The sequence below is a fragment of the Rhagoletis pomonella genome, unplaced genomic scaffold (assembly GCF_013731165.1).
Source record: "Rhagoletis pomonella isolate Grant_MI unplaced genomic scaffold, Rhpom_1.0 Rhpom_scaffold_00002, whole genome shotgun sequence".
Classification (NCBI taxonomy): Eukaryota; Metazoa; Arthropoda; class Insecta; order Diptera; family Tephritidae; genus Rhagoletis; species Rhagoletis pomonella.
Window position 1 is genome coordinate 35,261,174 of NW_023458556.1, and position 23,787 is coordinate 35,284,960.

General features: G+C 33.2%; 1 protein-coding gene across 2 annotated transcripts in view; it reads right to left on the reverse strand.

Annotated features, from left to right (window-relative positions):
* Positions 1–8,295: 8,295 nt before the first annotated feature.
* Positions 8,296–23,787, reverse strand: part of LOC118733521 (CKLF-like MARVEL transmembrane domain-containing protein 4) — an 82,494-nt gene continuing 67,002 nt past the window's right edge. For both annotated transcript variants that reach the window (XM_036462937.1, XM_036462938.1), the window contains exons 3-4: positions 11,559–11,726; positions 8,296–8,855 (exon numbers count right to left, since the gene is read on the reverse strand). In XM_036462937.1, coding sequence (XP_036318830.1) covers positions 8,655–8,855; positions 11,559–11,726 — 369 coding nt within the window. In that variant the 3' untranslated portion in view covers positions 8,296–8,654. The remainder of the gene's footprint in view (positions 8,856–11,558; positions 11,727–23,787) is intronic.

Below are 23,787 nucleotides of genomic sequence, written 5' to 3' on the forward strand. Positions count from 1 at the left end.
AAGTAGCGGAAAAAATTTTTTTATTGAAAATTCTTACTTCTGTGAGCACTAACTGAAAAATGAATGCAATTTCGGCACCACGATTTTTTTGTAACCGATAGCGAAATCATTTCATATGGAACCAAAAATAAAGCATTAACCTTTACACAACCGACTATATATGTATTTGTTAAAAATCATATTTGTTTATAAGTATTTTATGCAGATACATTCAACACCAAAGCGATATTTATTACTTTGCATTTAGTATTTTTTTACACATTTTTAAGCGAAAAAATATCAAGTCCTATACGTCCATATACACTGTAACCCCTGACGGCAGCAATTCGGTGGACAGAGTCGTATGATGGTCGTAATGGGTGCAGTGGCACATCGTATAATCCCAGTGCCTGGACCCGAAAAGCATTGACGCTCACAAAACCGTTGCCCAGCTTGAATATTGTATAAACGGGGCACGCAGGGAGGCTGGGCTGTCGGAAGTAAAAAAAAAACAATAATAAAGAATTTTACATAGAAATTAAGGCAAAGGACTTACCCAATACAGCACCAATGCCGCACAAAAATAAAACAGTTAATGCAAATTTTAAACTACCCATTTTTCCGCAAACTTCCGTCTTTGTGAAAAGGCTTTAAAGAATTGCTAAATATTTATACTACCAATTGGTTTTATTAAATCGTTTTCGTTTTCACCTGAAAATAAAAAATATCAAGAAGCAGCTGCGCGTGGTACAATCAATTGTTTTATTTATTGTTTTGCGTATTTATTATTTAATTAACGATTTAAACAAAAGGCAACTTTTATTTAAATATTCACATATCATTTTTGCCGCAGGCAGGTTTAGTGTGCCACTCAGGCTATTAAATTCGCTCAAGACCTTGAGATAAAATGTTTAACACATTCGTGGGTAGTAAGCTATTTTCGATACTTTTCGGTATATATGTACGTTTTGCCGCACACTGTAGTGGACAAACGAATCGGTAGACGGACAAAAATCTGCACACATATATATATACTTAGAATCAATATGTAAAAGTGTAAAATAAATTTTAATAAACAAGGTAACTTAATAATTTGTTAATACCATCAAATTATTTGTCTTGAAGGCTGTTGTAGGGCCTGAACCATTCTTTGCGTTAGGTCTCAACACGATCAGGTAAGAGCTCAAGAAAGGAATTATACAAATGAGAGAACAACACTGGCAAATCACGACCAAAAGATGAATGGGAAAGAGAGGCTGAGGATTAACACCGGCAGCCCCACAGAACACTGCAGATTAAGAGCACACCGGAATGGGTTAGGACTCTGGTTAGATGATCTCTGCGGCTTTTGTAACTCTGCTAAGGCGACACTACCGCACTTTCTCTTTCACTCAGGGTCTTTGGGCGAATTTAATGGCCTCAGTTACACAGTAAACCTGTTGTGGAGAATATGATACGCAAAATTATGTGAATATTTTAAATACAATTTTTCTTTTGTTTAAATCATAAATTAAACAATTAAACGCAAAATAGTAGCTCCACAATGGATTGTACCATGCGCAGCTGTTACTACCATTTTTTTTTTAATTTTGAGGTGAAAATTAAAACAATTTAATAAAACCAATAGGTTGTATTAATATTCAAACATTTCCTTAAAGTAACTATTGGCAGAAACACAGAATTTCTCGGAAAAATGGGTTGTTTAAAATTATTATTAACTGCCTTATTTTTGTGTGGCATTGTTGCTGTATTCGGTAAGTCCTTTGCTTTAATTTCTGCACATTTCCAAATCTCAATTCTTGTTTTTACTTGCAACAGCTCAGCCTGCCTGCGTGCCCCGTTTATACAGCGTTCAAGCTGGGCAACGTTATTGTGAGCGGCAGTGCGAATCTGGGCCAGGCACTACAATTACACGCTGCACCACAGCTCTCGTTTCGACCACGGTGCGGGTCTGTCCACGGACTTGCTGCCGCCAGGACTCGCAGTGTATAGCGACGTATTGGATTTAGGATTTAATATTTCGTCGCTTGGCCAAAAAAGACTGCAATTGCGCATATATCTTACAAGGGTTTTTAATGCAGTTTGTAAGTTTTGGTGAATGATTCTTTGTAGGCTTTGTGTCAAAAATAAATCGAATATTAATAATAATAATAATAATAGAGCTTCCCCTCCGATTTGTGGCGTGCGCCTTGATGTTGCCACACAAAAAGGGGAGGGACCTACATTTTTCCGCCGACCCCGAACGGCTTTGTATTTTTATGAGAAGCTATTTTTCATGGCAGAAATATACTCGGAGGTTTGCCGGCCGGGGGGTGACCGCTATTAAGAAAAAGCCTTTTTTCTACATTTTTTGCGATGTTTGGGCATTTTTTGGTTAAATAAATAAATGGCTGTTATTTTTGGAAATCTTCTGAAGAGAAACAGAGCTTTCCGATCGAAAAATATTGATTTTCAATAATTCTATACCATTTCGACGAAAGAATTTTTCTCCCATATAAAATACATAGAAAACTTTGAGCGTTTTGAGTGACCTCTAAATTCTTTTTGATTTAAAATAAAAAAAAAAAAAAAACATAAAAAATAGGGGTGTATTTTTTGCGGTACAGAACAATCCTAAGGGGGTTAGAGCATAAAAATGCAGACTTTACTTTTTCACGTGCATTTTTGAACCACCCTAGTGTACATCCTCCAGGTTGCTTTGCTGCAGAGCTCTTTTTCAAATCTCCTCTCGATAGCAACTACCTTCTTTATATCAATGGCTAATGGGAGCCGGGTGGCTAGCTTCTCCATGTTCCTCGATGATAAGACCTATTCTCTGGTATTCCCTTTGTTGTACTGATAACAACATCGAGAAATATATCGATCTTCATCCTCATCTTTTTCAACTTATTTAACTTTATTTTTGGAAATTCCACTTCACCTTTACCTTAAAGTGTATAATTTTATTTTGATCTTCGTTTTTGCCTTTACTCATATATTTACGCATCTTTGTCTTTTTTTTATTTTTACCTTTGCCTTTATCCTTTTCATCTATGTATGTACGTACTAACCTTTACTTTCATTCTTGTATTTGGCTTAATGTAAATATTATTCTTAAACCGCTTATTGGCACGTTTTTGTTAAATTAATACCATGTGCAAGGATATAAGAAGCACTTTTTTGCGTTGCAACCATTTCCGTCCCAACCATATCCGTATGCATCATTTTCATGTGCATCATTATCGTTGAATTTGTCAATTTACTCCCAACCAACCAACCGCCGCTAAAGAAGTTTCAATTCAAAAATTAAATAAATTTTCTTACCCTTTAAGTTACCCTAAATCTTATGTATTTCTCATTTTCGTCTTAATCTTTGATTTTGCCTTCCCTCTTTTGTCTTAATCATTATCATTTATTTCTTCAACATCACATTTATCTTTATTATAAAGTTTAATTTCAAATAAGAAATACATATACAAAATGCGAAAACAACTCAAATTGAGCAGTTTGCAACAACAACTACATACATATGCGAAAATTATCAAAAACGACGATTTCGGCCGTCATTTTCAACCAATTGTGAAACCATAAAACTCTCCTCATCTACAGAAAAATACTTTCGCCCAAAAATGGTTGAAACAGTTTGACCGAAGATTTGGCTCCATCGAACATTCCTGTTTTGCTAGCTACGTCAACTTTACTCGACTCAAGGTTCAAAAAAAAATCTTGCGAAATGAAATAATGTGCGCAGATGATCTTATGAAAACATATTTGGGCCCCTCATAAATTTCTTGTTAATGGTTAAGTCCTAGAACTAAAGCGGAATATCATCGACACTTGGGAGGAAATGAAAACTGTTTACCCAAAACTTTACAGACTTTTAAAAAAATACTGTCAATCAGATCGGTGTCTACTGAGCGCCTTTTTCAAAAGTTCATGCTACAGCCACCGAGAAACGCAACCGCTTAACAACAAACCGCTTATCGAAACTTTCGGTTTTGCGAGGATAGCTAAATAATAAATAATTATCGGCGCTAAAAATACTCGTTTTATTTTATTGAAGGCTAATTAACAAGAGAATTAGAAATTTTTTATGGAAAAATATTTTTTTGAATACTCACTGTAAAAAAAGTGCCTTTAAAAATTCGATAAATCGATTGTTTCTCAATAATTACAATTAATTGCAATTAATTTTTTTGGCTTGTGATTAATCGTATGATTAATAAATCGATTTTTTTGCCATCCCTATTTATTATTGAATCATGGGAATCACCCAAACATACGGTGACCATATTTATCGGAGCCGAATACGGGGCAAAAAGTAATTTTGCAACTCTTTTCCACAAATGCTAACAGAACTTAAAACCTTCTTCAGTGAGCCCTGATACAGCATCCTTATAGTAACCTCAAAAATTTGTAGGATATTTTTCTCGAGAGTTTTAACCCGTAAAATTTGTTACAAAAAATTCGTTAAAGTTTAATATAATTTAGTTAGAAGTAGCTAGGATTTACCGTTAATTTTTGGCATTTTTGTGTTACGCATTTTTTATAAAAAGTTAGTAGATACGTTCGAGAATTCTTTAATAGGGAAGCAAATGAGCAACACCTTGCACTTGCACTTTATTATACTCAATTTTAATGAGCTAAAAACTGAAAACCAAAATTTTCTCTGAAGATTCTGATTAAAAGGTTTTAAATTTTGGTGGTGCAGAATTTTCATAGTTTTGCACAATGTCTGAAACCTGGATTTATATGGTTTTTGTTAGGAAATGAGCTTTACCTTCATACCAAAATAATAAACATTAAATAAACAAAAGAACAAATAATGTTTAGCAAAAACAAACCCGACTTCAATTCTCATATAAAAATATATATATATGTATATATTTCATAATCCAATGATCGGACCTAAACAAGATTAGTATAGAAAAAAGAAATAAAATAAAGTAAAAAATATTCCGACGAATTGATAACCTCCTCCTTTTTTAGAAGTCGGTTAAAAATAGCCAAAAACCTTGCTGAAATGTCGAGTCCTAATTTATATTTTCGTCACTGCATATGTTGCTCAATTCAAACCACGGGCATTCAGATTAGAAAATAATAACTTTTTAAACTGGTTCATAGGCATGTCATTTTAATGAGCTGTTAGGCGTCGAAATACCGAACACCAAATACGGAACAAATACAGGACATTAAAAGAAATACAGACATTTGGCATCCCGTATAAAATAAATAAATTACCAGGGCAGTTGGTTAAAAAAACGGATGGTCAGCGTACCTATGCATCTTTAAAAATATGTACATACATTTGTATGTATGTAAATATGTTTATATACTCTGTCCATTTAAATCAACATTTTCTCTTGGCAACATGAATTCTAGCAACATTTGTTGCTTGACAAGCAGAGACATGCACTCTTGGACGCAATTAGGGCGCTCTCTGTTGGTGAAAATTCGAACCTAATTCAATTATTTCTGCCGGTGTAATTTCCGCTTGGCGTATGCATGAACATTTACAAATCAGGACATACTTTAACTGCATATACATAGGTCAAGTTTTAACAAATAATTTTAATTTTATTTTTAGTTATTTTTTTTAAATGTAGTTTATTCTTGAGCTAATACCGTATACATCCAGGTTTAAAATTTTGTGTAATATTGAAAGAAATGCAATAGGCTAAGTTAAAAATTTCAAACTTTTTAATTAAACTCTTAGGCCGAATTTCAGAAGAGCAATTGAAGTAGATATTGTTGAATAACTTCAAAAAACCATTTTCAGATCATATAGGTATTTAGGCTGCGTTTCACCAATCAAATTTAATTTAATTTAAGTGACCTATGCTCTTCACTTAAATAAAAATTAAATCAGAAGAATCACACTCAGAGTTGTTACACGTTTAATCAGCAGATCAATATACACTAGGGTGGTTCAAAAATGCACGTGAAAATAATAATAATAAATGGTTAAATAAACAATTGGGTATTATTATTGAAAGTCTCCTGAAGAGAACCAGAGTTTTCCGATCGAAAAATATAAATTTTCGAGAATTCTATACCATTCCTACGAAAAGTTGTTTTTTCCCCATATAAAAATACATGGAAAACTTTGAGCACTTTCAGCGACCTCTAAATTTTTTTTGATTTCCAAATATAAAATAGGGGTATACTTTTTTCGAGCTAGAAAAATCCTAGGGGGTGAGAGCATTGCAATTCTGACTTTACTGTTTTTGGACCACCCTAATATACGAATACCACCATATTGTGTATCAACTGTTTGCTTGTATACCAATCCTGCTTTTACTACCACTTTTAGCACGGTGCTGCCATATTTTTACTCACTCAAATAAAAGGGCTTTTTGAAACTGAAAAAAATTTAATTGAAAGTTATATAAAAATTTAATTCGAATAAATTTCTTCTTAAATGGGTTTGGTGAAACGCAGCCTTAAAGCTACTGAGAAGCTACTGAGAAAATAGATACCGCCTATTTATAGGACCACGCCGTGATCGGGCGCAACGCGAGCTATGTGGGACCGCTATAGGACACTGAAGACAGAAGCGAGACCATGGATAATATGATATGTAACTCTCTCATTTCGCTTCTGAGAATGCCTCTAAACTGGTTTTACGACTTTGCAGCACAGAGAATTCAGAGGACGATGAACACCTACCACTAGTCAAGTTTAAAATGCACCGCTTTTAGTACAGTGTTTATAAGTAAAAATACTTTTACTCGTTATTAAGAATTGTATAACACGCAAGCCCAAAGCAGGTATTTAAATTTTTTAATTTTCGAGTGTTTTACTTAATAAAAGGAAATCTCCAAAAATTTCTTAAGTAATACCCCTACATGTATTTCCTAGCAGTGGCTCTGTTAGAAGATGTTATGAAAAATTAACTTTTCGACAGCGCTCTCACGAAAAAAAAAAATTTCGTATCATATTATCCATGGCGAGACGTATTTGCCGCAATAAGAAGAGAGAAGCCGTACGTGAGTGCGAAGAGCTTGAAATGCTGGAAGACAGGAAAAACGCCCGAAAAAATTAAAAAAAGCATTGGACGACTGAATGTTGTAAGACCGGGGCGAACTCCTGTAAGAACAACAATGGCAATCTAGAGACCGACGTCCAGAACGTAATTAAATATGAAGGGAACACTTTTCCCCCATACTAATGGACAAGACGAACCTGAGCCTCCAGTCAATGATGACGGAGTCGTTGTTCCACCGCCTGACTATGACGAGATACGAATAGCAATTACGCGGCTGAAAAACAACACTCCAGGCAGAGGTAATTTTTCTGGTGATCAAACAGTGGAATTTTTTTCGCGTCTCTTTCAAAAACTAGAAAAACGGTCGAATTTCAACAGTAAAAAGGATGTATTTATTATTCCGATGGGGTGCGGGTATTTTTGAAAATATGTATCTTAGAGAGATCCACGCCGACTAAATTTTATAACGGTAAGAGCCATACATATCTAGTGCCCACTCAACAATAAACTTCATAAAAACTATTTTTATATTAAAACGTAACTTTATTAATTAAAACATCTCTGATATTTTGTTCTTACAAATAATGAAACATACAATAAAATTGCGGTTATTTCTATTATAAATATGTATATATTATTTTTTAATAATTATTTCATAATTAGAATATTTACCGCACAGAGTAGCCGTGTTAAAAAAAAATATATAAACTTCCATTTTTGTTAAAAAAAAATGCAAAATACTAGTTATTATTTTCATACTCTATTTGACTCATTTATACATACATACATATCGCACATTCAATGCAAAGGTGACACAACTCAAAATTAATCGTATCACATATTAATCATATGAACAAGGGGACTTTACTTAGATTTTTTCAAGAAAATTGTTTCAAGAAAATTTTGTTCGAGCTTTTGCTGAAAGGTAAGGATGACAAATTTTGAGTGTGTCACCTCACAATTTTGTGGATGTGCAAAATGCTTATCTGTAGTCTTTTGACAAAAACACTTAACTCATTTTGACAGACTGTGACTTTAACGAGCTTTCACAAAAAAATTTATTTATTTTGACTATAAAAACTATATGCTGAGCAAATTCAAGTTTACAGGAAAATATATAAAAGTAGAAAATATTAAAGTATGTGAACAGTCAAGTTTTTATCTAAATTTCGTTGATATGTTTTTTTTTGTGAAATTTATTTGCCATACAAAGAATGCGGTAAGTTTACACAAGGCAGCGTAGTTAATAAATATTAAAAAAATTTTATGTAATTTACATTTAAGACTACAAATTGTAAAGTATTTTTTTTTTATTTTGCATTGCTAAAATTAAATTTTCACTGAACATCGAATTGCAGTACACTACCAATAAAAATGTTAAAAGCTAATTTTTTTTTTGTTCTAATTTTTTTTTTTTACATTTTGACTAATTACAACAGTGAGTTTCATTTACGCAAAAACAAACACAAAACGGCATTTGTAAGTGTTGTCGCATTGTTGTAAATATGCCTCTAATTGTTGTTGCTGTTTTATGTATGGATTGTGCTCAGTGCTTTTGGTGGTATGGTGGCATAAGTTTATGAGGTGAGCTACTAGTTTCTTTTGTTTTGCACATTTTTTTGAAAAAATATTTGTAAAGTTATTTCTTTTATTTTCTTTGTTGTTGCTCTTGTGTTTTTTTTTTTTTAATTTCACTCTTTTGACTCGTCTAATAATTTGCGCCGCTCTTATGCGTCAAATACAGAAAATATGCGCCAGCAGCGTAGGCCAAAAAGTTGAAACAACCAAAAACTCCGGCCGCAATATTCGAACCATAAGCCCATGTACTCGGATAACCAGACCATTTGGCCAATTGCACTACGAAGGCAATGAAATACAGGAGCGCGCATATCGCAGTGTTGAGCAATTCCTGCAAAGAGAAAGGAAAACGAAAGGGGAATGAGTGAAAAATTGGTTTCGATTTGTGTTTTTAGTTTTTTTTTTATGCTAAATCAAGAACGTATTTTCGATAATGTTATATACAGGGTGGTCCCAATGGACAAAAACTTAGACCGTGCCGTGTATAATAAAGTAAAAAAAAAACATTTAGTGTTCTGTACAGAGACTAAATATAAATATAGTTTATTTGAAGAAATCAAAAATGCATTGGAAAAAATAGTCGTACTGCATTTTCGAAAATATCTTGAGAATCCTTTGCTATTGTACCCTGCGTTCTCCTCGTGAAAAAACTTGACTTTCATTATTCTGAGCAAGAAACGCGGAATAAGTTTGGCTTTTTGAAGACACACATTTTTAGAGAAATCAAGAATCCTTTCAATATTTTCCTTTGACTTTTTTGAGATTTTTCAGAGTTTTCTGGACTTTAAGGAAAGTCTCGTAATTTTCTTTTCGGAATATTTACAAGAACTTTCGGCACTTTTTGGATTCCTCGCATTTTAGCTATCGGAATATTTTTGTATTATTTCACATTTTAATTTCCCTTATTATTTTTTCGACTTTTCGAAAGTTTTTCGAGATTTTGCGGTTTCTTTGGGACTTCTCACAAGTTTTCGAGTCTTGTTGATGATTTTTTATTGTTTTTCGGGATTTTTTAGGTTTTCTCTTTTCAAATCTTCTGAGATTTTATTTTAACTTTTCTGTATTTTTTCGTTTTGTCTTTTTTTGGATACTTCGAAAGTTTTGGAATTTTTTTAAACATTTTGGAGCTTTTCGGGTATTTTGGTTGATTTTAAGCTTTTTTATTTTCTTACAGGATTTTGCGGAATTCCCTCGAAACCTTTCGAAAATTTTTTAAGGTCTTTGCGAAGCTTTTTGAATGTCTACATTTTCCCGAATTTTTTCCGAACTCCTCGTTTTTTATTTATCGAAATCTTTTGGGATTATTGGAATTTTGTCGCGATACTTCATAATTTTTTGCTCTTTATTTTGTTGGGGTTTTCGAAATTATTTTGTTGTTTTTTTTAGTTTTGGTGATTGTTTGGAATTTAATAGAGGGTTTACGGCATTTTTAGGGGAATCTTTAAGTTGTGTTTCGCGATCTTTTGAACTGTTCAGAGTTTTTCAGAATTTTTTTGCACCTTCCTGTATTTTTTCGTTTTCTTCGGGATATTTCAAAACTTTTTTCGATATTTTTGAAATTTTCAAATATTTTCGAATTTTTCTGAATTTCTTGAAATATTTTTCGTTGCTTTTTTTCTGTTTTAATGGCATACGCGATTTTATGGAATTCCTTCGGGACTTTTCGTAAATTTTCTTTAAGTTCTTCTAGGGATTTTTCTCAAGATCTTTCGGGATTGATCGAGACTTTTTCGGAGCTTTTCTAATGAAATTAAATATTTCGATTTTCTTCGAGATTATACAAGATTTTTCCTTGTTTTGTGGGATTGTTCTGGTTTCCTCGTGTTTTACTTTTCGAGGTATTGTAGAGACTTTTAGGCCTTGTTGTGGTTTTTTTATGTTTTACGCTTTTTATTTTTTAGAATTTTTCGAAGCTATGTTTCAGGACTTATTCATGATTTTTTGCTGTTTTATTTCTCGATACTTTTCGGTATTTTTTTTTGTGTTTTCAGTGCTCTACGAATTTGTTTGTTTTCTTTTTTTGTTAAGAATATTCAAGTTTTTTTTTACTTTTCGAGACTTCATCTTCTTTCTGATTATTTCGAAGTCTTTTGGGATTTCTTGAACTTTTCCAGATTTTTCGGAACGTTTACGATTTTTGCGCTCTTTTCTTTGAAGCTCTGTTATGCATACTTGGCGTTGCATGAGAGTTGCCACATAAGGAATCTGTTAAATGAGCTTTGCGTTTAAGCGGTTACCCAAAGCACAGCATTACATATGTATGTAGAAGTCTGTTCAGTGCAGTGCAAAGTATGCATAGCTGAGCTATTACTGTTCGAATTTTTTTAAGGTTTTTTGGGATTATTTCGGGTTTTTTGGGATTTATCAGGTCGTTTTCAGGGTTTTTCTAATGAAATAAAATGACTTTTCGAAATTCCACGATTTTTCTTTTATTTGAAATTGTTCAGACTTGTGGGTATTCCTCGTATTTTACTTTTCGGGTTAATTTTTGGGACGCGTTCCAGTCCAGGGATTTTTCGAATTTTTTTCTTGTTTATGATGAGATTTTCTATATTTTTCGCAACTCTTTTTTATAACTGTTTGCTTTTTAATTTCTTGAATAATATTTTCCGAATTTTTCGAGACTGGTCGGGATTATTTCTCTATCGATTTTTATATATTTCGTAGTTTCTTGCTGCTGTATTTTCCTTCGGGATTTTATAGCATCCTTTCGTAACTTATTCGGATTTTTCAAGTATTTCGCAGCTTTTTCCGAGGGCTTTCGGCATTAATCAGGTCTTTTTCAGGTATTTTCGTGCTTTGCTGAGAACTCTCCGGAATTCTTTTTTCGTGTGTTTCCAAAATTTCGGTGGCAAAAGTACATTTCGATATTAACTTTGCGATATCAGCTGTAAGAGTCAGTTCCATTTTATTGTAGGAGCAGGAAGGCCTCTGCGAATTTTGAAATTTTTGAATCTGACCCACCCTTTATAATATTGGTATACACATACATATGTGTGTACATATTAAGTATGAGTTGCTTTCTTTAACTTACTGTGAATATCCAATTGACGGCAACATTCAAAGCTTCACGTATACCCAAAAGATAAGCGAAAATCCATAAAATTGTCGCAATGAACGAGATTACAACCACGAATAGGAAGAATGACGTGGCAGCGATGTAGGCGGGTGAACCACAGGCCATGCAAATAATGCCGAGCACCTGTAATGAAAAATGAAAGTAAACATAAATGATTAAGCAATAGTCGGAATAAAATGTGTAAAAAAAAAGAAAGACACTAAAAGATAATACCAATAACGAGCAACTAAACTGATATTGATTAAATAATATTGATAGTTCAGATAAGGCTTATAGAAAAGTGAAAGTGAACGCATTTAGTGTTCTATAGATTAGCTATCAATTTATTTTTTATCAGCGTGTACCTAATAAATCATTAGCGGTAGTCACGCTAGCTTAGCTGGCTTAACTCCTCTTATTGGCAAAAATGGCTGGGATGAGCGGTATCCGGAAGGTGTTTAAAAATTTTGCGGGCGGGACGGGAGCAAAATCCTTTCCCGACACTTCCGATAAGTTTCACAACATGCGTAAATTCAGAAAATCTTCCTTAAATACGTTTTATGAAATAAGCACTTTTTATGTTTTATTGAAACGAAAACGAACAGTAAAGCAAAAACAAAATTATCGGAAGATGCCATATTAAAAATTAATTTAAAGGACATGTGAATTAAACTTAGTGATAGATTTCGGGACCCGCGGTATTGAAATTTTTGTCCCGTGCCCATTTCTAATACAAATGTATTGCCAGTACACTTTTCAGCTGATTTGTGTATATATTACATTCATCATTGTGGCTTTACGCAACTTAACAAATTTCCATTCAAGCAACGAAGAATCGAACAAAGGAATAGTAAATAAGAAATAAAAAATGTATTGCTTAATAAGGTTTAACAATTATCGAAGCCGGTGTGGTGATAAGATAAGATTATGGAAGTAAACATACATACATATATGCATTGTACCTATTGTAAATACTTTTGTGGCGATTGGTAGTATGAGTGAAACTGAAAGTGTTTATTGAAGTAGATGTTCTGTTAGGAAAACACTAAGAAAGTAAATGCATTAACAAAGTAAGAAAGGTAACAACTGTCTATGTAGGTACGTTCACATATCGAGAGTATGTATATGTATAATGAAGAAGGGTCATTCCATGTAAAAGAGGGAAACGAAATAAATTTAAATATGCCCTAATTATCTCTATTTCAGTAGTAACCTCTTTTTAATTTTAGTGTAATAATGTACAAGTTTCAAGTGGCTAAAAATTACCGTTATTTTTTTTTTGAATATATTTTTTGCCGAACGTGTTGCGCGAGCACTTAAAAGGGGAAAATTATAAGTAAAATGGTAAATGGGGTACGAAAAATTTAGGTACTTAGGCGGGTTGGGTAAATAAGCGGGGAGGTACTTAAGAGAGGGATTTGCTTCAGATTACATTAAAATATTCACGGTGCCCAAAAATGTTGGTTACTTAAGCGGGGGTACTTAAGCGGGTTTCACTGTAAGTGAATTTTGGAAGAAACCAAGTCCGACTAAATACGTAGGTATATGTGGTACAGCATACATACAAAAACAATCAAGTTTTGCATACATTTTTTATGGGGATAAACACTTTTTGGTAGAAATGGAGTAGAGTAATTCAAAATAAATATATTTTCGATCGGGAAACTCTGATTCTCTTCAGAAGACTTACAATAATAGTATCCAATTATTTATTTTATTTTGAAATTTTATTAATACTAACGACTTTGCATTGCATTTTTGAGGTTTTTTCGGAGTTATTGATTATCAGGAATTCAATTTCATTTCAACGAAAAGTTGTTTTTCCCCCATAGGGGGCAAGAGCATAAAAATTCCGACTTAACTTTTTCACATGCATTTTTGGACAACCCTAATGTGCATGCACATTATTTGCGCGATTTAACAGGTATTTAGTAAGCTCGTTCCGCAAGAAAACCGAGATAAAAGTTAAGAAAACAAGCAAATAATGAAAAGACTGGTCGACACTTAAGCGAACAAAGGCATTAAAATAATCATGGCAAGAACAAATTTAGCCAATCATGCAGGCTGCAATAATCGTTTAAATAAGTGCAATTAAAGTAAAAATCATAAATATTTTAGATCAGGTCGGTCGAAAGAAATCACGTTGCGAAATGGTTTTATAATACAAATATTCCTCTGTGCGACGCTTAAGTTCTCTCGTTCTAAACGTGAAAGTATTAAAATTGCCTATCCTCTTCATATGTAATATGATGTGATGCACCGAAAGTGAAAGTATTATGAAAAAAAATCATGAACCCGGCAATTTTTCTCTCGTGATCACTTTTTATGTTCTCTTATGTAACTCAACTCATAACACTCAACTGCGGGTATTTAAACAGATTTGAAAATTTCGTAAGTCAACTCAATGAAGGAACTTATTTATAAATTAACAGTACTTTTCGTCATTCTAGCACCTTTCTATAGACATTAAATATTTCGAGCAAAAAATAATAAAATTGGCTCGCTATATTTTTCTAGGCTAAAATTACTAGTAACTTTTACTTTTTACAAATGCAGTTGAAAAAGGCAGTGTCTTTTTTCGGTAAAAAAGCGTTTTATTTGTCAACATTCTCGTGTTTAATGTAATTCGAGTTATTTAGTATAGGGGTTTTTCAAATTATAATATTCCTCAAGGTCCTCAAAATAGGGTTATTTTAGTAATAACCCAAACCTCTTATCGTTGAGCCATTTATTCAGAATCAGAAAGTAGTCAAGGCTCTTAATCGGAAGCTGGGGTTTTTGGCGTGCGATTTTTTTTTTTTTTAGTTTAATTGAATCAACGAAATTGCCTGCTTTCATTCGCTTTCTCTAAATTGTATACATAATATATTATTAACAGATTTGAGACGGCTTTTCAAAATTTGGTAGCCGGAATTAGCTATGCCATCAATAGGAAAGAATTCTTCTTGGGCATTTTTGTAGACATTGAGGGTGCCACCTTTGATAGCATGTGCAATTCTGCTTTACGGCATGATGCCCTCAGCGTGGTGTGCTTTGCTATGGTGCCTAGTATTTGATTATCTTCTTGTCACTCTTAGGGCCGTTTACTCAATATCTGGTTAACACTTATCTGCGGTTAAACATTGTTATCGACGTCTTCGATTCCATGCATACAACAGGGAGTCGGTTACGTCGATAACTATGTTTAACCTGTGGTTAGTGTTAACCAGACATTGAGTAACCGGCACTTAATGACTCTGATATCTACGGTCAAGCCTATGCGGACGTCTAGTCAGTGGCCCCTCGCTGCCGGCTGTTTCCAGGAAAGCGCAAACAATACTGCGTTTGATTGACAATTGGTGTGATGGAAATGGGCCCACCGCTAACCCAACCAAAACTTTTATTGTGCACTTCACTAGAAGGAGAGGTTGGATGGTCTCATTCCCTGCATACTTAGAGAAGTCACAACTCAGACTTGTCCCGAAGTGAAGTATCTAGGAGTAATTCTGGATACAAAACTATCGTGGAAATCTCACGTGGAACACAAGACCTCCAAAGCAAGGCGAAGGGGAATGGGTTTATGTATCTGCAGTGATAGCCAGGCACTAGCAAGCCCTCTAACTACTTTCAAACTAGCCTGAGTGTTGTTTTGTGCCTGGTTCCGACAAAAATAAAAAATAATAATAAACCGATTAGTGTTGCATTTAAATTTAGAAGTTAAGAAAGTCACTGACTTATTTACCTGCCCCGTTTTTCTTTAGCATTCATGAAAGGCATATTTTAAGTTTAAGTGTACACTAAAGCTGCTCCGAAAAGTTTCCAAAAATCCCGAGAAAATCACACAAAAAAATCCGCGAAAATCTCGAAAAATGACTAACTCCCTAATTTTTCATCAAAACCTTAAAAATAAAGAGCAACATATTATAACTATAAAAGCTTAATTTAATGAGGTCATTCCCATTCCATAAAATTAAATGGAGTCCCGGGAACCTGTTTCGCCATCAGTACTTAATCTCAAACACCGGTATGCCAGTTGGTTTTTTTGGACGTTTTTTTATCAGTTTTCATTTTTGCGGTGAACTACTTCTCGAAATTGCAACAGCATAGTTAGAGGAAGAATTTACGAAATTTGTGCGAACGTGTAAAAAAATTCAATACATTCAACTTTATTGGCAAGTTGCTGCTAATTTTTAGCCAACAACAACAACAGCAACTCTAAGGCATTTGCGGCGGCGCCTATGTCAAAAAACCTGTTGTGTCGCCAGACACTTTGTTACCTCGCTTCCCAGAAAGCCCCTCCCATCATACATAAGTACATACATTTCGTTTCCTCTTGCCATGTACATAGCAGATATTACGTGTAGGTTGGTTTAAGCATGTGAAACGTTTATAAATGTGACCACAGGCATTTACCACACAAACGAGGTAGCCGTCAAACAAGTGTTGTCATTTCTAGGTCAAGCGGTTGCACGAAAATGAAAAAATAAAATAAATCCGAATATTAAGTGAATTCCAAAAATAAAATATTCTTAACCAACACGATAAAAGAACCGCTACGTAGGAAGCCAGAGCATTGAGTCGCTTGATAAAGTGTGGATAAAAATTGTTACAAGAACTTTCTCAAAATAAATTTTTAGCGTAAAAGTTTACACAAAATTCCTTTTCCTTTGCATCAACAATTTTATCCGCTCATTACCGGCATCGTTGAAGAGGAATTAACTATCCAAAAATAAAAAGTAGCACCATAAAACAGATTAAAAAAAAAAATAATAATAATAAAAATTCAAATCCCTACAAATGGACGTGGATAGGAGCGCTGGCGATAGAACCAGAGATGGGATGATGCGAAAATCTATCTGAACATTTTATTAAAAGCTTCATAGAATATTGAGACGGAACCAAAAAAAAATGTCCTTTCCTGCGCTTAACTGGTTTGTCGAGCTAACACTTGTACCATATTCGAAATTCGAAAAAAATCTGAACGTTTGTTGGATGTTAAAGACCTCTGGTGTTCGTCTCTCAACATATGGCTGTCAATAGCCTCAATCCTTGCAAAGGCATGGCAGAAGCATAAAGAGTGTTCCGTCGTCTCAATCCCTTCGTGTATGACTGCCACTGTGTGTATTTATCTGGACGTTCCATGGTTGAAGGAAATATGAATTTTGCCCACTAGCATTAGTCATCACTAGCATTGCCGAACTATTTTGGAAGAAGTTAGATGGCTGGCCAAACTGTCACTACAACCTCGTAAACTTTTGCCTTTCCATGTCAGCTCCACCATGGCTTGGAATACCTGTCACCGTTACCCTCGATATAGAGCACAGATCCATAGAGTTTCCGCTATGCGTAAGCTAGGGCTAAGTCTTGGGGTCGCCAGCACTCAGCCTTCTTTTCTAAAGTGAAACTTTGTTGATTTTGAGAGATGAATGTATTGTTTCATAGGAGATTTTGTAAAGATAAAATAGATAATTCCTGCCACTCTCCAAGTAAAACAATCAGTCGATCTGTACTCGAAATCTACACAAATCTAAATAATTTTAATCAAGTTTTGCGATCTCCATATTTTCTTTACTTATATTTACCTAAACCTTTTAAAATGAATTTTTATAGCATAAGAAATATTTAATTACAAGGTATAAAAAATTAAATTGTTAAATGACTGGGTATAAATATGTACTACTATAGGAAAGCTGAGTCAGCTAATTTGCGATAACAAACAGTCAACTGAATTCAGCTTAACTCAAGTCATTCATTCACTAACTTGATTACTTAAGTAAATAGCTTGTAAACACTTACGTAATTCGATAAATATGTAAATAAGTACCTGTTTGGACATTTATTTGTGAGAACGCTTGAGAATAATTTAAATGTTAAACTGAATTTCATTAAGCAAAAGCTTTCCACTTCAGGGAAAAATTTAAAAAAGGCGCAGTCAAGGCCGTTATTGATCGCGTGGGAATACATATGTACGTCTATAGCTGGTGTGAATACTCGTGATACATTTTGAGAAGTACTTAATACTAAAAAAAAACTAGATTTTTAAGCAAGTTATAAAATTTGGTTTATGTTATGACCTCGTTACAATATTTTGCCAAAACGAGGTATGAACCGTATACTTCACAAATAGGATCACAAATTTCATTTAATTTATAATCAAAAGTGTGGAAGAAGATGGTGCAGAGAATTAACACCCGCGGACTTTATTTCCAAAAGAAAATTAAATAAAGCCCGCGGGCATTATTTCCCTTTCGAAATGGAAATAAGGTCCATCGACAAAAGGTAATAATTCTCGCGGGCTTTGTTTCCTAAAAAAAAGGAAATGAAGCCCGCAGGTGTTATTTCCGCGGGCGTTATTTCGCTGCACCGAAGAAGATGCCTTGTCAAACCCATAAAAAAATTTTTATTTACTTGCTATTTACTGAAAAATAACTAACGTTTTTTATGAAAGTGTTGAAGTTTTAAAAGATCTTCGAATTGATCTGAGCTGCGACTCGACTTTCGAAAGCAATTGAAGTCAAATAAAAATAATAATCGCACGTGTAAATTTTCCGCTTCTAATGGAAACTCAGACAAAAGGCCTCAAAATATTAAAAGGATATACTCCTGAAAAGACCTTGTATTGCTTATTTTGCCGACTGTGAGGTTTTCATGAAAACTGTATTCAATATTTGCTAAACAATTTATTGAAAACACTTTTTTTGAATAGATAAAACAAAAACCGGATAAAAAATACTTAAAATTCATTCAACTACATACTACATACATGTGTACATATGTAAATATGTAATAAAAGTTCAAGCATCCAACTGTTGGCCAATAAGTACTATTTTTGTGGCACACAGTATTATTGACTTATAAATACTAGTCTATTTGTGAGAATTAACATTTATTTAACCGCAAGCAATATGTATTCGTATGTACAAACTGCGGTCAAACTACGCAAAACTATCGACTAACATGTCACATTTTTGTTCACATAATTATAAATTCACATGAATTGATTCATGTATGTATCTACAAATGTCTCTAGATACACTAAAATAATTAAATACAAGACAGATGTGTACATATATATTTGAGATCAATATTTTTAGAAACCGTGGTAGATGGATTGATTATATCCAAGGCTTCGGAGCAACGTTTTTCTTTTTTCATCGCTCCGCTCTAGCCCGCTCCGGTATTTCATTTCGCTCCGAGCTCCACTCTTGCTCCATTCCTCCCAATAAAAAACTTTTTTTATTTATGTATTTATTTACATATCGATCCCTAACCGCCAAAAAATATAGGCGACGTTTTTTTTGAAAATTTTCTTTTTGTTACAAAAATGGAGCATCAAGTGCTCTAGTAAAACTTTTGCATCCAAAAGAAAATTACCCAATTGCTAAGTAAATTAATTAGAATGGAAATTTATTTAACACCGATGTTTACAGTGGCAAAAACTAATAATTTAAGTAAATTTATTAACTGAACATTTTTTTTGAGCTTGAGACCGCTATTATTGAAAATTTTAGCGGAAAGACAACAATAAAAATATTTCTAAATAAATCGTTACTAGGCCAGAAAATAACAAAAACAAAATTCATATTGAAATTTTTTCTTTAAGGAGCTAAGGAGCAAATTAATTTTTTTAGCTTTTTGCTCCAGCTCTGCTCCAGCTAAAATCCTTTGCTCCTTAGCTATTTGCTCCTTTGCTCCGCTCCGCTCCGAAGCCCTGATTATATCGATTGATAGATTTAATGCATATAATTTCGTTGTGGAGCTCGAGAATTTCGAATATCCAACAATAAAATATGTATATTGAAAAAATACTAATTTTCGAACTACTCAATAAATTAAATTTCCGGCGCTCGTATGTAGGCCGACTAACTCAGCTGAATGAAGTTTTATTAAAAATATTTTTTTTTATTTTATTTCTGCATTCCACATTGTTATTCCTCGTTAATGAACAACACCATTATACGCCTACTTAAATATGTGAATTCGTACGTAATATATTAATAGCTATATATATACTCGCTTTAAATAGCAACATAATTACTTGATTAGATTTACAGCTTCAGATCTTGTTACTTTTATAACAATTCGCACAATTTTTTACTACATCATTCACCTGGTAAAAGTTGGTCAAGCTATTCAGAATTAATTACTCATTTCCAAGTGAGCACAGGTGTTCTTACCAAAAATGGCGAATTTTGTTATTAAAATAATAACAAATGCACACACATACATATGTACATAAGTAATTACATACATACATACATAAATGTACTATGTACGAAATAGTGACACATTGAGTGAGTGAGCAAGTTTTTCAACAACAGTCGACGACAAAAGAATTGAGTTTAACAACGAAATGAGGTGTGACGTAAATCGGATATGACACAGTTATTCTACGAGTATTTATGTTTGTGGAAGTTTTGCAAGAATTATGTAAAATGACGCAAACCGTATACATAATGCTTTTAGAAACTTTAAATAATAAATTCAAAATAAAATAAATACTGCCAATACGGAATTATCATAACTTGGCGGAGCGATTAACATTAATCAAACAGAAACCCCTGCCTGACAAAAAAATTGAATTGGTTTCGTTTTCCAACGAACCATAAATTTCAAATTACATCTGTTTATTGCTAAATCTCGAATAAAAATGGTGGTGTTGAAAATTCTTGTCTTTTGTCTTATAACATTTCGGCAATCAATCAAAACTTCAAATCAGGGACCATAACAATTACAACTTTTATTAAAAAAAATCGCTCGTTAACAATTATTTTTTGACTTATATTTAATTACTCTTTAAATAACCGTTAATTTTGAATTTTATTTTATAAATCGAAAATAACAATTATTTTTGATTTTTATCTAAGTAAACTGCACATAACAGTTATTTTTGCTTTTTAAATTATATGTCTAAGATAAAAGTTATGGAAGACTTTTATTTGTAAAAGTCATAAATAAAAATTAGTTACTAACCTTTAAGTCCTAGTAAACTTTTGTTTCCCAACACCTTCTTAACTGCAAAAAATGTTAGTGACTTTTTTACGAATGATTTAAAAAATAAAAGTCGGTGACCGATCTAGAAGTAAAAGCCACTGACTGATTTTTATTGATGACTTTTACAAATAAATGTCTTCAGTAACTGTTATCTAAGACATATAATATAAAAGTAAAAAATAATTGTTGTTTTGGATTTATAATTTAAACATCAAAAATAATTGTTATTTTTTTATTTTAGGTAATTTTAGGTAAGAGGTAATAACGGCCAATATGTAGATACTTGATTAGAATTGATTTTCAATAAAGAACATTAAAAAAAATTCTCAAAAATCTGCAGATACTTTTCAAACAACCCAATACACCCTTTACGTTAATGAATTATATAGTTAAGTTAATTAGGGTATAGTAAAATTAATTAACAATTTTGCAGAAATTCCGAATTTTTTTGTAAAATTAATACTCAACTCAGAACACCATTTTGAAATCAAAAGAAAAATAGTCACACTTCATTAACTCAACTGACTACAAGGCGAAAGCCAAAGAACGCATCAACCGAATGGCAAATGCGCATGCAGGCGTGACATCGATCTAAAAAGTTTAAATAAATATTTAAATACATATATAGGTACATAGGTAGATTCAAGCATACCTAATAGACAATTTCCATAGAAAGTTTGGGCAGACTCGTAGAAAAAGAGCAGGCATTTACTACTTATTTGGTAGTCTTTTGATGTACTATGTTGTTATGTTATTATGTTGTGAACTATTATTGTAGGGTATAAATACGGTGACCATATTAACGAACGTAAAATAAAGGTCATTTTTCCCAATGATTTTAGAATACGAACATACAAATGATAGTAATTTAGATCAAATATTTGCCAAATTATATTATTAAATTGTACAAGTTCCTCTTCTCGAAAGGCGCTGTAACCGGATTTTAACCGATTCCGAAAAATGGCACCAAATCCTTATCAAGGTCTTCGCCATCCTTTGCTGCCACAATGCGTTTATCATAATTGAGCGGAGGTTTATTGTTATTTTTCAGTGGATCTGAAAACTTAGCGTGCAACACGATCCTGGGGACAACAGAATTGAAATTATTTTCTGGGAAAATGTCTAAATATTAGTTAATTTTTTTTTTTTGCAATTACATAAATTTCCCCTTATCAGTATTATCAAGGATTCGTGACCCTTAAGTGGGGTGCGAAGCAAACTGGCGAAGGTTTTCATTCTGTTTTATTATGGACATTTTTATTTTTTCATATTATATGTTTAAAAATTGACCTCTGCAAAATCCAAAGCTAATTTAAAGGACAGTTTAAGAAATAAAGGACAAATGGCGTCCTTTATTCTGACAAAAATTATAAAGGACAGGGGGTTAAAATAAAGGACTGTCCTTTAAAATAATGGACGGATGGTCACCGTAGGTATAAAGCACTGCGAGCTTAAGATCTACTGCAGCCCCCCTCCCGCGCTGGTTATATGACAAAATGGCAAGAGTCTTCTTCGCAACGGTTCATAATTACGTATGCTGCCTATGAAATGACCATGATGAAGGAAAGCTTGGTGCACTACATATGTATACATATTTCCCAAGTTGACTAAGTAGTTCCTCTACACTTTTGGGCCAATAAAACTTATTGTTGGGATTTTATTATAAATAAATACGGTATGTAGGTGTAATTACTGGCATTAGTCGATCGATCGTTCAAGAAACATTACATATGTATGTGCATTTGACTGCGTGTACATATCTAAGTAAGTAAGTACATATTTGTCAACAACAACGCTGCCCAACGAAGCGATCGTGACAGTGAATTAAACACAGATTTGTATGCAATGCAATAAATTTTCAAAGCCGTACGACCGCTTTGAAATGTTTACCCTTTTTTAAAGAAGTAAGATGGAAAAAGAAAAGCTGGTTTCTTCGTACAACAAAAGCATCAATTAAATTCATTCACTTACTGTTAAGTTTTTAAATAAGCTTGTAAGTGGGATGGTTAGTGAATATACATACATACACACATACATACATACATACATGTGTGTAAGTAGGTGAATTCGAGCGGTTACTTTGTGCATAATTTTACTGTTTATTCTAAATGCTTACGTTTTGGTCTACTACTCAAGCAATTTATTTATATCACATGCTTATACGCATGCATATGTATGTAGTATGTACATTAGGCGGTACCGGAAAAAAACATTCGCCGTACACCCCTGCTGAATCTAAAGTATTTTTGCAAGACAATTTCGAAAAAAGAAAATTTTGGCCGAGCCTACATATTTCGGGTACACATTTGGCAAAAAAAAATGTATTTGCCATGCATATGTCGTGCGCTTTCTTTAAAATTTTGTACTCCGACAATGTTGCCACATAAGAAGGTGCCATTTTTTCCTGAAAATAAAACGCCATAAGTCAATACACTTTGGAACGAAAAAAAATGGTCTCCTCGAGACAAGAACACTGCTATATCATAGTTTAAGACCCGAATGTAAATGCCGATGATGAAACGAAAAATTCCAAATTGCCTTCGAAAATTTTTTTTAAACACAGGGCTGTTCGGCGAACTTTCTTTCCGATGCGTTATATATAGATTAGGATGATCCTTAAAATAAAAATATATACAAAATAAAGGCATCCACGAAAATCTTAAATTTTATTTTCAGGGTTCTCTTCCAGGGTTTGAAAAGTTTAAACTAAACGAAAAATCGCAAAAATTCGACAACTATAACTAAGCGAATAGTATATCCTTCGGCGCGTATTTTAATTGTCTTTCCAACGTGCTCATTGTTTTGATCTGGCTTGTCAGTTCAGCAAAACGAACGCTTTTACATGAAACCATGACCATGAAAAAACACAAAAATTAAGTTATCTCAAAAGTGTCCCATAGAAAAAAATTAAAGAGGAACGCTTTAAGCGCAAGAAGTCCATATAGACTCCCTCTATGCATGAATTTCTTCAATATAATAAATTGTAATCCAATTTAATCAAGACCTTAGGAAAGTTTTGAAAAAAGCTCCTCTTATTCCGAAAAAACTCGAAAACAATTCGAAAGAGTATCTAGAGCTAAGTATGTCATCATCAATCCATTAGGGCTGACTATGAATTTATATGAGTAATTTTCACTAATATGTCAAATTTATAAGATTTCAAGTTTTTCAAACCTTAATAGCGATCTCTAAAAATTATTTTTAAACGTAGAACAATTTGCAAAATTTTTAC